Source organism: Nicotiana tabacum, chromosome 7 (assembly GCF_000715075.1).
Source record: "Nicotiana tabacum cultivar K326 chromosome 7, ASM71507v2, whole genome shotgun sequence".
Lineage (NCBI taxonomy): Eukaryota > Viridiplantae > Streptophyta > Magnoliopsida > Solanales > Solanaceae > Nicotiana > Nicotiana tabacum.
The window spans coordinates 37,259,707-37,274,485 of record NC_134086.1 but is presented as its reverse complement, the minus strand read 5'-3'; the positions used below and the strand labels follow the sequence as shown (position 1 = coordinate 37,274,485).

The 14,779-nt window shown below is 39.1% G+C and overlaps 1 protein-coding gene across 1 annotated transcript; it reads left to right on the top strand.

Moving 5' to 3' along the window:
- Positions 1-11,189: 11,189 nt before the first annotated feature.
- LOC107817249 (exopolygalacturonase-like) lies at positions 11,190-14,514 on the top strand. Its single transcript, XM_016643049.2, has 5 exons — positions 11,190-11,521; positions 12,349-12,663; positions 13,139-13,428; positions 13,531-13,747; positions 13,850-14,514. The coding sequence occupies exons 1-5, from the start codon at positions 11,333-11,335 to the stop codon at positions 14,081-14,083; spliced, it is 1,245 nt and encodes a 414-aa protein (XP_016498535.1). The 5' UTR covers positions 11,190-11,332; the 3' UTR covers positions 14,084-14,514.
- Positions 14,515-14,779: the final 265 nt, after the last annotated feature.

Below are 14,779 nucleotides of genomic sequence, written 5' to 3'. Positions count from 1 at the left end.
GTTCCGTTGAAGTCAACTTCTCCCCTTGGGGTGTTGTTATCAATCCTTTAAGCTGTTTGATTTGCGGGAGCACCGGGAGGAACAAGGCCTCTTCCATTCGCATTATTAGAGGCACCTGACAATGCCTACTTCAGTTGTCATTGCCTGGTATTGCCTTGAGAGATAGCCCATGAAGGCCTTTTGTTGCTCCCTCAAGATCCTTACTATTTATGCAACGTGCTTATCCTTAACTTCATCAGAAGTTGTCTCCCGCACATGTTGGGGATAACTGATCAGGTCTAGCCCTACACCATTACAAAGTGGCAAGAGCGGTCGATGCAGCATTTACCCAAGAAGGTCGGGATCAAATCCACAGGGAGCTGAATGTTTGGGATTTGGATTCCTATCTAAACTAGCAGTATGTAGTGCTCTTGATTACACTTCCAATCATCTTTGGTTGTTTGTTACTTCTAATTTTTATACTAAAGATATGAGAAATTAAGCTAAGTATAGATGCTTGTAAGGTTTTCTAAATGGTTAACGAGGCACTAGGGAAGTGACTTTCTCCTAGGTGAATACTTGACGGGTTCTAAAGCCTAAGGCAAAGTTGTTATGTTGGGGATTGTGATATAGCCAATGCACGAAACTACTCACTCTATACCTCTCGGTAGCTTGAGAGACTTTGCCCTAATTGACTTTCTCAAGACCAATTGGGTTTCAAAATTGTGCAAGCAATATAGGATCAAGTTGGGTATTACTACTATCTCTAGGTTTAACCCTTTAATTGGGGCTATCAATCTCTTGAATACACCCCAATTCCTTGTTGGACTGATTTTCCTAGACTCAAGCTCTCTTTCTCAAGAAGAGCCCAAGTCAAAAAGGCACAAATTAGTGTTTGCAACCACTAATTCAACATGGAGAACACAAATCAATCCAAATATCAACCACCCATAAACATCTAAGCCTTAAAACAAAAGACTCATCAAATACCCACACTAGGTTTGAGCCACAACCCTAGCTAATAGGTCTAGCTACTCATAATAATAGAAGAAATCAGATATTTAGATGAAGAATGACCCATAAAATATAATTACAAGCTAAGATTTGAAGATTCAGTGTTAAACTCGCTACAAATTACTCAAAAATAGACTAAAATCGTCGTTCACATGCTCTGCCAAGATAAAGATACCCTAAAAATCTGAAAAAGAAGTATTTATACAAGGCCAAATTTTCTGGACAAAAATACCCCTAACGGAGGTATCGCGGTCCGCAAGAAATGGACTGCAGCCACGGTGAGGCTTTTTGGCTTCAAGTTTTGGTCTCTGATGGACTGCGGTGTCTTGGAACTTCAAAAATCCCTGCTCTCTGAATCCCCTCTCCGCAGACCGCAACAAATGGATTGCAGCCGCGATGAGACTACTACGGCTGCGAAGAATCTACTGCGGACCTCATTGCTTGAGCTTCCAAGATTGCATCTCTTTGATCTTTTCCACCGTAGACCGCAACAAATGCATTGCGGTCACGGTGGGTCTATTGTTGCTGCGGTGGATTTACTGCTGTAGCAGTGCTTTGACTTGTTCTTGGTACTTGAGCAGGTTTCACTCCTTTTTGAGCTGGTTTTTAATTTCCTTGTCACTTTTTGACCAAACACTGCAAACAAGCACAACATGTAAGCTTTCGAGACTACTTGTATATATTTTTAATCCAAAACTCAAGCAAAAAGGAGTATAAAATAGACTAGAATCCCTAGTTATCAACTCCCCCAAACTTAAGCTTTTGCTTGTCCTCAAGCGAACAAAATAAGTCCCACCTCCTTAAGAATAAAACCAAGAAAATTCAGCTGAGCTAAAGTGATCTCATCTAGCATCAACTAGCACTAACAATTGCCCTTAATTCAAATGAATCATTAACAACATTCAGCCTTTTAAACACCATGGTTTTAGTGCGACACAAAAGCATCAAAAATTGACTCAAGTCATCAATGAAACTCTTTTTACTACTTTGGTCATTGTGGAACTCAAACTCATTCTCCTCACTTCTTCTACATTGTTCATTCTTTTTCACTTTTTGATTTTCTTTCTTTTTCTTTCTGCCTTTTCTTTTCTTCATTTTGTAACTTTTACCACTTTATTGCATTCCTCGTCTCCCCCAAAACTTATGTTTTTTTATTGTGCTAAGGAAAGATCGGGTGCCAAGAAAGGGTCTTTTTAGAACAGGTATAGCCTTGTATCATGGTCTTGAAAGAAAAAGGGATGTGGCTCAGAAGGGGTTGACGAGGGATCTTATCATTGGTAGGCTATGGATGTTTTCAAGATATCATTCGGATCAAGGAGAGCCTATAATCACTTCTCAAGTCAAACTACACTTAGGATTTCACCTAGACAAACATTCAGGGCAAGTTCTAGACTAATGGCATGAGACTTGGACATGCAATTCAAATTCTCACCACACAAGCTATAAGATTGCTAAAGAGACAGAGTCGGGGGCCCACAACAACTTTAGCTAAGATTTGAGCAATACAAATGGTCTCGAAAAACCACTTGATGATTATCGACCAACACAAGAGTCTCAAGGTCACAGCTGTCACCATCCTATACACACCAATTTGTTTTTGACCATAAATCAAAGGCAAATGTATTAGGTCCAAGTGAAGCTTTTCTTGAGGCACTATTACTCATTAGCTACTATTTACACAAAAACAAAAAGAAAACAGACTCAAACCCTTAAGAAGGTTGTCATGCCATCCATCATCGGGAAGAGCCGTCCAGTTCACACAAATTCCACCTTTGGAAAGAACCGTGACATTAATAAAACCAAAGGATTATTCAACACAAACTAAAAATAAGAAGCTACAAAAATGAAGTAAGAAGCTATGAAAGAAAATGCGGAAAGTAAACTGAATATGTACAATAAGGGATTTAAACGAATATATATAAGAGGGAATGAATATATACATCAGAAAGTAACTTTATATACAGACCAAGGTTGCAAAAATACGAAAAAATGAAATAAACTGGTAAAATTATATCATACCTAAAGTGAAAAAGCATAATAAAACGAAAATAGTATCATATTTACAATCCAACATCATCAAAATAGGGCTGCCCCCTCAAATGAAAGCTAGCATTGTCCTCAATGCTAACTAACCAAAAATAGCTCAAGAATAGGATAGAGTAAACAAAAACTCCCTATTGGTCCTCCATCTGCATGAGATCATGAGCTTGGGTCCCTGGGTCCTGTGACTGCTCGAGAAACCTATGACAGGATCCCGATATCCTGTGCCTGCACTGGAACCTATGGGATCACTCTCCTCCTCTTTGGTGCCCTCTCCATCTCCTGCTCCTTCTCCGGCTCAGTCTAAGCTGCTGGAGGCTGCTCATGCAACAGTAGGTCCAATGGTAGATGATTTTCAGCCTTAATCTTCTCCACTTCTACCCTCAACTCCTTCACAGACTCCTTTGAGGCTCGAGTCTTTCTCAGCTTCTTTGTCTCCTTTCTCAGCTCCTTCAATGCCTTCCCATGAGTACCTACAGCCTCCACCAATATCAACTGTTGGTTCTCCAAGAGCTTCTTCTGGTTGTCCAGAAGGTCCTTGAGAGTCTCCTCTACTGAAGATGGAATCTGTGGTTGTGGGGGTACGGACTGGGTTGCCACCGAGCTGGAAAGGACAGCTTAGAAGTAGCTGCCTGCATCAAGTTGTTGATACTGGCAAGGGTTTGGCTCAAACGGTGGGCAGCCAATGGGTAAGCTGAGTATGAGGGGATATCTGGAGCAGTGGCAATAGAGGGTCCTGGGGCAATATCTGGTGTGGCTGAGGGAGGCTGAGAAGAAGTGACTACTACTACTGGCTCTTCAGACTGGCCAGTAGAAGTAGTGGCTTTACCTTTAGGATCTTTGGCTTTGGGGTTGTCATCACCCTTGAGGCTATACCAGGAAAAAGGCATCTTTGGTTTCACCTTCATATCAAACTTCCTTTTCTCCACATCCTGGTCCTCAAAGTACATTGTCAGGAAATTTGGGAAGGGGTAGGATCTATCACCTTCATTTACCACCCTTGTGATCACCCTAGACATAATATTCCCGATGTTGATTGGGTACCCTGCCATGATAGAAGCCACCAATATTGCCCGGGAGACAGGCAGAGAGTTCTCATGAGTAGTGGGTCCAGCCTGCTGCATACGAAAGTCTCCCACCCCTTTGTCTCAAAGTTTAAAGTTTTTCTCAGAATTTGAACCCCTGATGTCAACCAAGCTGGGGTGGTGCCCAAGAGTTCCAGGTATTCTGCCAACCAAGGACGGGCTGCCTCATCCAATGCTACCTTTTCTAAGTATAATGATTCATCTTCCTCCAGAAAGCCCAGGTAGTCATTGATTGTCTTCCCATCGAACTTCACTGTCAAATTCTGCACCTTAGTCACTTTAGTGCCCTTTTTTATATGAGCAGCATTAGCGTAGAACTCCTTGACTAAGTGCTCATTTGCCTCCTCGACTTTGCTTGTAAAATATTCCCAGCTCGGTCTCTCTCTGAATTGCCTCCTCACATTAGGGTTGTGAGGTAGAAGGTCCCTCTTAATGAATTTTCGCTCAAGAATCAATTTCCTCTGGGGCCACCACTCTCGGAACTTCTGGTAAGAAATCTCACTAACAAATCTTCTTTTCCACACGTCGGGGTTTCTAGTTCTCTCCACACCCCCGGGTTGGGGCACATCACCTCCTTCTTCATTTGGTACCTCATCTTCCACGGGATCCTCTCCAGGTGACGAAGATGTAGGTGAAGTAGAGGCTTCACTATCACTGCTCTCACCTGAGCCCTCAGACGACTCAGGAGAATTTTGAACTGAAGCTTGAGCAGTGGGAGACCCCGGAGGTGTGGGCACATCTCTCAATCTAAACCTCCCCGAGAAGTCAGGTAAATATTCCGGCACTGAATCAGAATCAGATGCCTCCCGGGAGGGCACATACTCACTTCCCTCTGAATGGGAAACAGCTCTATGTGCAGCCTTTATTTGTTTCCTAGTTTCCCCAATTGCTTTCCGGACTTGGGGGGTAAATTTGATCATTCCTCGTCCCCTACCCTGAGAGGACTCTCCTTTTCCTTTCTGTTTTTCAACACCTCCTCTTGATTTAACCATTGTCTGCAAGTGGAATTCAGTTAAAGTTTGTTAGTATCACAGTACCAGAAGAAACATTGAAGACTATGACTAAAAATAGCTGACCACGGATCGCATAAAAAGCATTACGGCCGCAAAGATACCACCGCAGACCGCATAAAAGAGCACCGCGGACCATAGTGGAGTGGGGTTCAGACTACCCACTCTCTAATTCAGGTCATCGCAGTCCGCAAAAAATGATGTGCGGCCGCGGTAAGGCACCACGAACCGCGAAAAATCAACCGCGGACCGCAGTCCTTAAAGTTCACCTCTCTGAATGTTTACCACCACGAACAGCAGAAAAAACACAATGCGGCCGCAGAGAAGCACCGCGGATCGCAAAAAATCAACCGCAACAAAGACCTAGGGTTTTCAATTTTTATGCATTTTAGCCTTAATCAACATATTATCAACCCACTAGGTAATTAATGACCATGTTTGACTAATTAACCCTAATCTAAACAACATTATGTAACCCTAAGATACGAATTGAAAGAAAAGGGAAGAAGAAGAAGTATGAACTAACAAATTGAAAGAGAATAAAATAAAATTAAGGACTAGGGAAAGATTTGAAGTACCAGAGATGAGATGCAATATAGTTGATTGAGAATCGGTGTTCGAATTTGTGCACTTAGGGTAGGATGAACAGTACTTTTTCTATTTAGAGAGCAAATGAGCAAAAAGTGTAAATGGGGATCTGAGGTCCTATTTATAGAAAAAGGACCTGGGACCCATGCTACTTACCCACCACGGTCCGCGGTAGTTAAACCCAAGAGGCAAGCAAGGACATCACCGCGGACCGCAGAAAATACTCTGCGGTCGCGGAAGAGCACTGCGGACCGCATAAAATGCATTGCGGCCGCGGTGACAGCTTCAGAGAACCTCCACTTTTGACCATTCAGCACTGCAGACCGCAATGAAATTTTGCCCCCGCAATAAGGCCATAGTGGTCACGAAAAATGCAATGCGGCAGCAGCCCAAACTTCAGAGAGTGCAGTATTTTTCCAATTTGGTCCTGCACTGCATCAAAACAACCCTACACACATCTCACAACCAGTTAGTCCAAAAGCAAATCCTACACTAAAAAGAAAATCAAATAAAAACAAAAAGAAAGACACATGAGTTGCCTCCCAAGAAGCGCCTGATTTAACGTTGCGGCATGACGCAGGTTACCATCAAATCACTTTAGATGGATCAGTGTCACTATGTGGCTATCATCAATCTTTCCAAGATAGTGCTTGACCCGGTGCCCATTAACTCTAAAGACCTCTCCATTTTTGTTTTTCAAGTCAAGTGCACCAAAAGGAGTCACAAGCACCACTTCAAAAGGTCCATTCCATTTCGACTTAAGCTTTCCTGGAAACAGACGTAACCGAGAATTGAACAAGAGAACCAAATCACCCACTTTGAACTCGTTGCCACGAGCATACTTAACATGAAGGTACTTCATCTTTTCCTTATACAAGGACGAACTGGAGTAGGCATGAAATCAGAATTCATCAAGTTCATTAAGCTGCTCTACACAAAGGTTTGCTGCCACATCCCATTCAATATTCAGCTTCCTCAAAGCCCACATGGCCTTGTGCTCTAACTCAACCGGTAGATGGCAAGATTTCCCAAACACCAACCTACCGGAGACATACCAATCGGAGTCTTGTAAGCAGTCCTATAAGCCCATAGAACATCCTCCAATTTCTTTAACCAATCGGTCCTATTTGCATTGACCATATTTGACAATATACTCTTGATTTCCCTATTTGAGACTTCAACTTGGCCACTCGTCTGAGGATGATAAGGGGAAGAAACTTTGTGATTGACATCATACGTTGCAAGCAAAGTGTCAAAAGCTCTATTACAAAAATAAGACCCCCCATCACTTATGATTGCTCGAGGAGTGCCAAACCTAGTAAAAATACTCTTCTTGAGAAACACAACAACACTCCGGGCCTCATTATTGGGTAAAGCCACGGCCTCAACCCACTTTGAAGCATAGTCAACTGCCACTAGAATGTATGTGTTGCCACATGAACTAACAAATGGGCCCATGAAATCAATGCACCCACACATCAAAAATATCAACTTCGAGAATAGTGTTGAGATGCATCTCATCCTTCTTCGATATTCCACCCGCTCTTTGACATTCGTTGCATCTCTTTACAGGTTCACTTGCATCCTTGTACAAAGTTGGCCAGTAAAACCCACAACTAAGAACCTTCAAAGCGATTCTCACCCCACCATGATGACAACCATATGGGGAGGAATGACAAGCCTCTAAGATACTCAATTGCTCCTCCTCCGGGACACACCTCCGGATCACACCGTCAGTGCAGATTTTGAACAAGTACGACTCATCCCAATAGAAGTCCAAACTATCCCGTTTAAGTTTCTTCCTTTGGTTAGAAGAGAGCTCACGCGGGACAACACCGGTAACAAAGAAATTAGCAACGTCCGCAAACCATGGCATACCATTCACCGACACAGAAAGGAGTTTCTAATCGGGAAATGAATCATTGATCACTAGGGCATCACGAGGCCTCCCCTCCTCCTCCAAGCGGGACAAGTGGTCCGCCACTTGGTTTTCACACCCTTTTCGGTCCACAATCTCCAAATCAAACTCTTGAAGTAACAAGATCCATCACATCAACCTAGATTTGGAATCCTTCTTCGTCATCAAGTATCGGGTGCGGCATGATCGGTATGAACTATGACCTTGGCGCCCATGAGATACAGCCGAAATTTCTCAATTGTGAACACAATAGCCAACAACTCTTTTTTAGTCACCGTGTAATTCACTTGAGCATCATTCATTGTCTTGCTCACATAATACACTGGATGAAACGAGGCACTAGGGAAGTGACTTTCTCCTAGGAAAATACTTGATGGGTTCTAAAGCCTAAGGCACAGTTGTTATGTCGGGGATTGTGATATAGCCAATGCACAAAACTACTCACTCTATACCTCTCGGTAGCTTGAGTGACTTTGCCCTAATTGACTTTCTCAAGACCTATTGGGTGTCAAAATTGTGCAAGCAATATAGGCTCAAGTCGGGTATTACTATCTCTAGGTTTAACTCTTTAATTGGGGCTATCAATCTATTGAATACACCTCAATTCCTTGTTGGACTGATTTTCCTAGACTCAAGCTCTCTTTCTCAAGAAGAGCCTAAGTCAAAAAGGCACAAATTAGTGTTTGCAACCACTAATTCAACATGGAGAACACAAATCAGTCCAAATATCAACCACCCATAAACATCTAAGCCTTAAAACAAAAGACCTATCAAATACCCACACTAAGATTGAGCCACAACCCTAGCTAATGGGTCTAGCTACTCATAATAATGGAAGAAATCAGATATTTAGATGAAGAATAACCCATAAAATATAATTACAAGCTAAGATTTATAGATTCAGCGTTAAACTAGCTACAAATTACTCAAAATAGACTAAAATCGCCGTTCACGTGCTCTACCAAGATAAAGATACCCTAAAAATCTGAAAAAGAAGTATTTATACAAGGCCAAATTTTCTGGACAAAAATACCCCTGACGTAGGTACCGCGGTCCGCAAAAAATGGACTGCGACCGGGGTGAGGCTTTTTGGCTTCAAGTTTTGGTCTCTGAATCTGGCCACCGCGAATCGCATAAAATGCACTCTTGAACTTCCAAAATCCCAGCTCTCTGAATCCCCTCTCCGCGGACCGCAATAAATGGAATGAGGCCGCGATGAGACTACTACGGCCGCGAAGAATATACCACGGACCGCATTGCTTGAGCTTCTAAAATTGCATCTCTCTGATCTTTTCCACCGCGGACCGCAACAAATGCACTGCGATCACGGTGGGTCTATTGCTGCTGCGGTGGATGTACTGTTGTAGCAGTGCTTTGACTTGTTCTTGGTACTTGAGCAGGTTTCACTCCTTTTTGAGCTGGTTTTTGACTTTCTTGTCACTTTTTGACCAAATACTACAAACAAGCACAACATGTAAGCTTTCGGGACTACTTGTGTACATTTTTAATCCAAAACTCAAGCAAAAAAAGAGTATAAAATAGACTAGAATTCCTAGTTATCAATAACGCCCGCCATATACCGGAGCTGCTATGTCCTCCTCGTCGCGGGTGTCACTAATCGAATCCTCATGTTGAGGCAGATTCTCTTGTGCCTCAACGTTGTGTGTGATGTTGACATCATTAGCTGCCATTTTTTTTAATTTTTGCTGTGAAACAAAGAATCAAACATGTTAGTAATAGATGCAGGGATCAACTCCACTACGCAGCATTCTAAGCCACATGGTGGGCGCCAAACGGTTTACCCGTAAAACGGTACTATTGAATTTATAGCATGATTTATAGACAAGCGAATCGATTTGATCCCGAAAATGATAAACGACTTAAATAAAATGCAAGACTTAGCATTGAAATTGAGATAAAATAGCATATAATTTGGTTCCGGGAGCAAAGCTTCCGAAGGCAGCAATAAGCATAATGTTAAATAGAAAATAAATTATTGTTTAGCTTGAGAATAGTGTGTAGCATAAGTTTGTCAAAATTTTCATGTCTTACAATGGTTGTTGAAGCCACTATTTATAGCTATACCTAGGGAACAAGGTCCTAGGATCAAGCCCCTCTTAAATGACAATGACGAGGGACGTTGATGGATATGTAACGGTAGGTCATGAATGCCAAAATTCTCTGTAACGGTTGCGTATTTAATACTAAGGAATATTCTTCATTGAATGTCATCTGGTGACAAATATTCGTTTGCTCTCGTCGATAATGTTCCCTTCGTGTTCTACCCGGTGCCAACCGAAGCTTGTTGTCCTCGGTGTTGGTTTTCACTTGCTTCATCTTCCGTCTGCCTCCCCCTCCCCGGTTCCACGTGTCACTCTGTCATTCGAGAATTTAATATGAACCGATTTTATTCTATGCATTCATGTAATAAAAAACCCGAGAAATTCGAAAAAATCGATAAAATTGAACTAATCCAAACCGATATATTTAATTTGGTTTGGTTTTGATAAAATTCGAACTAACCCGATCCATCCATGTATGCCCCTAGTTACGATATCTCTCATGTTTTTGTTCTTTTATTTTCGCTATTTCTTGTTGATCAGCTAGCTAGAATACAAACATGTCCCCTATACCCACATTCTTGCAATTATTTATTCTTTAAAAAAATCTTGTTCGGAAGTGAAGGTTTAGATAAGACCACGTGGATGTTAAGAGTCGAAGAGTAATCTTAGGACTTGGGAGACACGAAACTAGCCTCCCATAACCCTCACACTCTCAAAAGCAACAAAATATTTGTAGGAATTATGAGAAATGAGCATGCATGCTTGTCATTGAGAGGAAATCAATAAAATTGGAAAGAATGGAGGTAGAAAGGTTGCACCTCTAAATAAATAAAAGAAAAAAGAAAGAGAGTGAGGAGAGAGAGAAAATTAAGCAGTTAATTATATGTATTATTCTGTTTTCTTTTACTTGTCCACCCTAATAAAAAAAATATTTTTATTTTTACTTGTCCAATTTAGCAAATAAAGAAAAAATAAAACTCTTTTTACGTTTTACCCTTCATTAACTACTCATTCCGTAAGTTATTTTCCAGACTTCTTAAAATGTGATATTATTATTATTATTATTATTATTATTATTGTTGTTGTTGTTGTTGTTGTTGTTGTTGTTGTTGTTGTTTTTGTTGTTGTTGTTGTTGTTGTTGTTGTTGTTGTTGTTATTATTATTATTATTATGGATATTATAGTAAAATATATATTTCATCTATTATTTCTTAAGGGACATGTAAAGTCTATCGTAGACAATTAAAAGTGAAAGGATGGATTACTACACTATTTTTAGGCACAAAGGGAGAAAGAACAACAACCGTAAATTTACGGTAGGCAATTTAATGAATTTAGAAAATATACGAATGATAATATCTAAATTAATGTCACAACTAAATTAAAGGAGCCAAGCAAAGAAGCAACAACGTCCTCAAAGTGAGACTAACTTAAGAGCATTTATCGGAGGAATTTTCCTTATTTGCTAATAAAATGGCAAGGAAGAAGAATTCATGCAAAGAGAGAGCTCTTACCCCATTGAGGTCAATCCAATAAATTCTGGGTAGGAGCTAAAAAATGCTTTAAATTTGTGGAATCTAAAACTCTCTTTTAGCCCAAGGTAATAAAAAAGGTTAAATTGAGGGGTTTGCAAAAATGGCCATGACTACGATTGGTTTAGTCCTCATTCTTGTGTTGTATTCAGCTTTGATTATTACGTGCAATGCAGCTGTAGTTGGTGGCCTTCTTCCTCAACCTGCAGGTGCCAATAATATTGCTGATCAAACCATTTTTAATGTGTTGAATTTTGGTGCCAAACCTAACTCAGAACTCATAAGCACACAGGTAATGTACCTCCTTTCGCTTTGTTCCAATATTTAAGCAAAATTTATTACCAACCTAGGGAAATCTAAAAGAAATTTTCTATTGTAAATATTTTAAAAGAAAATCTAGAACGAAATGCATGAAACAATACAATTCAATATATCATTTATCCTATTGCCTTCCAATGATTTTCCCTATCTTGCAATTAACATTGGCTAGGGGCGGGCCTTGCATTCTAATATGGATTGGGTGACGAACTCTTTTATGTACTATATCATATAATTTTTTTTGGTAGTATAGTTATTGACCAATGTTTTAAAATATATATATTTTTATCATATTGATATGAAAAAGAATTGCAACTTATACTTCTTTTCGTATAGTTTTTGAACATCTAAAATTTAATTTTTAAATATTGAGTTGAACTAATCTAATTTAATTTTAAAATTTAGTCAAATTGACTCTCGATAAGCAAAATGTCTCACCTAACTTAAAATAGATAGAGTATATCATATGTGATGAGGCAAAAAGTTGCTTTAGCTTTGTAGAAATGATTTACTATATTAAATAATTTTCCGGTTAAAGATATAATAAGGGCGCGAATACTTGCCTCGACTCCTAAACTAAAAACTAGCCGAAAATGCCCATTATGAGTTCGTTTCCGCTGGTCTTGCTTTACAAATTGTCAGCTTCAATCTTTTCATAGGGAATTTGGCACTTTTCTTGTCAGTTTTATCTTTATGTTGCATGGTTTTTAAACAAAAACTAGATAAAATCTAACATATATATAGAGAGAGATTAAATCTTTCTTGAATTGAAAGAGTGTATGTTTGTATGAAAAAAATCAGGCATTTATGAGGGCATGGCGAGCAGCATGTGATTTCAATGGAAGAGCAAGAGTTTTTGTACCACCTGGAGTATATACACTAGCAGAGACCATATTTTCAGGACCATGCAAAGGAACACATCCTATAATGGTTCAAATTGCAGGAACGTTAAAAGCAGTGGCTGATGTTTCTGAATATTCAAACTTTGCTTGGATTTCTTTTGATTCAATTAATGGCATTATTATTACTGGTGGAGGCACTTTAGATGCTCAAGGTCAAGCTCTTTGGCAGTTTAATTACTGTAAAACCAATCTTAATTGTGTCCACCTCCCTGCTGTAAGTTCCTCATAATTCGTATCCCGATCCCTCTCTTCCTCTTTTAAGAGTTAATTCTTCTTTTTTTGGGATTTTCACAAATAGCCAGTCGGATTTTTTATGCACTAATTATATATGAATTCTACCGACTATTTGTAGTTTAAGCGGTTGGGTGAGAGGCTATTTAGATTAATTTTTCTTTTTCTCCGCCTCTCTCTTTTGGGATGGGCGGATCGGGAAAAGGAACAAAAAGGAGGGCCTTACGATTTCAGAATATAATATTTGTTGAAATTTAGCAAGTTTTTCTTAATTATATATACTATCTATTATGCATGTAAAAAGAATATTGGGTTCAATTTTTTATATTATGCTTCATCCACCTTTGCACGTAAGTGAACCACTAGACTGCAACTCCAATATATTTTTATTATCAAGTTCAATTTCGGTTTCCTTTTTATTTAAACTTTTGGCATGTTTTTTTCTTTTGTTTTTGTAGACCTTATTCTTCAATGGTGTAGAGAACGGAAAAGTGATGAGGCTGAATTTGATAAATAGCATGGGATTTCATATACATATTACTAATAGCTATTTAGTAAGGTTCCATGCCCTTAGCATTGATGCTCCAGAAAACAGCCCAAACACTGATGGCATACACATAAGCAAATCTAACACTATAAAACTCTCCAGAAGTGTAATTAGAACAGGGGATGATTGTGTCTCATTTGGACAAGGAGCAAATAATGTGACCGTTAACAAAGTCACTTGTGGCCCTGGCCATGGCATTAGGTACACATAATTTTTCCACATGATTCGAACCTTTGATTAAGTTGAACTTACTTTATGTTCACTCTTATTATGTATATTCTCATACACTTTTATGTGTCACAGTGTAGGTAGTATTGGTAAGTTGCCTGGCGAATTAGAAATTAAAGGACTCATAGTGAAAAATTGCACGTTGAGGGGCACAACAAATGGTATCAGAATCAAAACTTTTGCAGGAGCGAATCCTAACAGAGCAATAGGGATGATGTTCAGCGATATTGTCATGGAAAACGTTAAAAATCCAATCATCATAGACCAGAGTTATGGTGATAAATCAACCGAGGTTCGTCTTAATTTTAATTTCATAAGATTTTGAATTTTCTTTTTAGTAACATATATTTGAGTTGTGATTGATGATTTTGATTCATGGTTTTATATGATGCAGCCATCACAAGTAAGAATAAGTGATGTAATTTACCAGAATATAAGGGGAACAACAACAAGTGAAGTAGCAGTGCAATTGATGTGCAGTGCACGACTCCCTTGCCTAAATGTTCGACTTACCAACATAAATTTGAAGCATATAGCAAATACGCCAATTACTTCTCAATGTCAAAATGCAAATGTTGGCTATACTGGCATCCAATTACCACCTCCTTGCCATGGACCCTCTTCATAGTTTTGGAGTAAAAGAAACAAAGGAGAAAATGCAGAAATCTAATCTCCACCAAAACCTATAGTTTAATGGTTTGACGATCTTTCACATATATATATATATATATATATATATATATATATATATATATATATATATATATATATAGTAGGTTAGTTCAATTCAGTGTTCTTTTTCCATGTTCCCCTACTGATGAAATTAAATCTTCCATACTATAGGTGTAGGTTTAATTCTCGTTGTTCCGCCTCCTCTTTCCCTTCCCCATCCCCAAATGTAATAGAATTTAAAAGACATCTTTTATATTCCCCTGCCCCCCCAAAAAAATTAGAATTCTTTTTTTATATCATTTTCTTTCTTTTTTTTTTAATAGCTTGTAACGTATTTTAGTAGTAGGAGTAGACATTAGCTGACCCTTATGAATTTGTGTTAACGAAGATTTGCATTAGTTTTTTTTTTTTTTTTTTTTTTTTTTTGCATTCTTAATTTGTTTCTCAGCGTGGTATGTCACTATAACATGAATGAAAATAAACTCAATAGCGGCAAAGCCAAATTAAATTTAGGATGCGAATATACAAAATTATATAGTGATATAAATATCAAACTGTCCATTGGAAGGTCACAAAAATCTAACTATTTATGCTAACTTAGCTTTTTTCACAACAAAAAATTTATCAACTTCGCATAAAGTCCTCAAATGAT

What these genes read in the sequence shown, in the direction of transcription:
- LOC107817249 (XM_016643049.2), top strand. Translation starts at nt 11,333, where the DNA reads ATGGCCATGACTACGATTGGTTTAGTCCTCATTCTTGTGTTGTATTCA. An exon ending in ATTGTGTCCACCTCCCTGCT is followed by an intron (nt 12,664 to 13,138) that starts GTAAGTTCCTCA and finishes TTGTTTTTGTAG; the next exon opens with ACCTTATTCTTCAATGGTGT. An exon ending in GGCCCTGGCCATGGCATTAG is followed by an intron (nt 13,429 to 13,530) that starts GTACACATAATT and finishes TATGTGTCACAG; the next exon opens with TGTAGGTAGTATTGGTAAGT.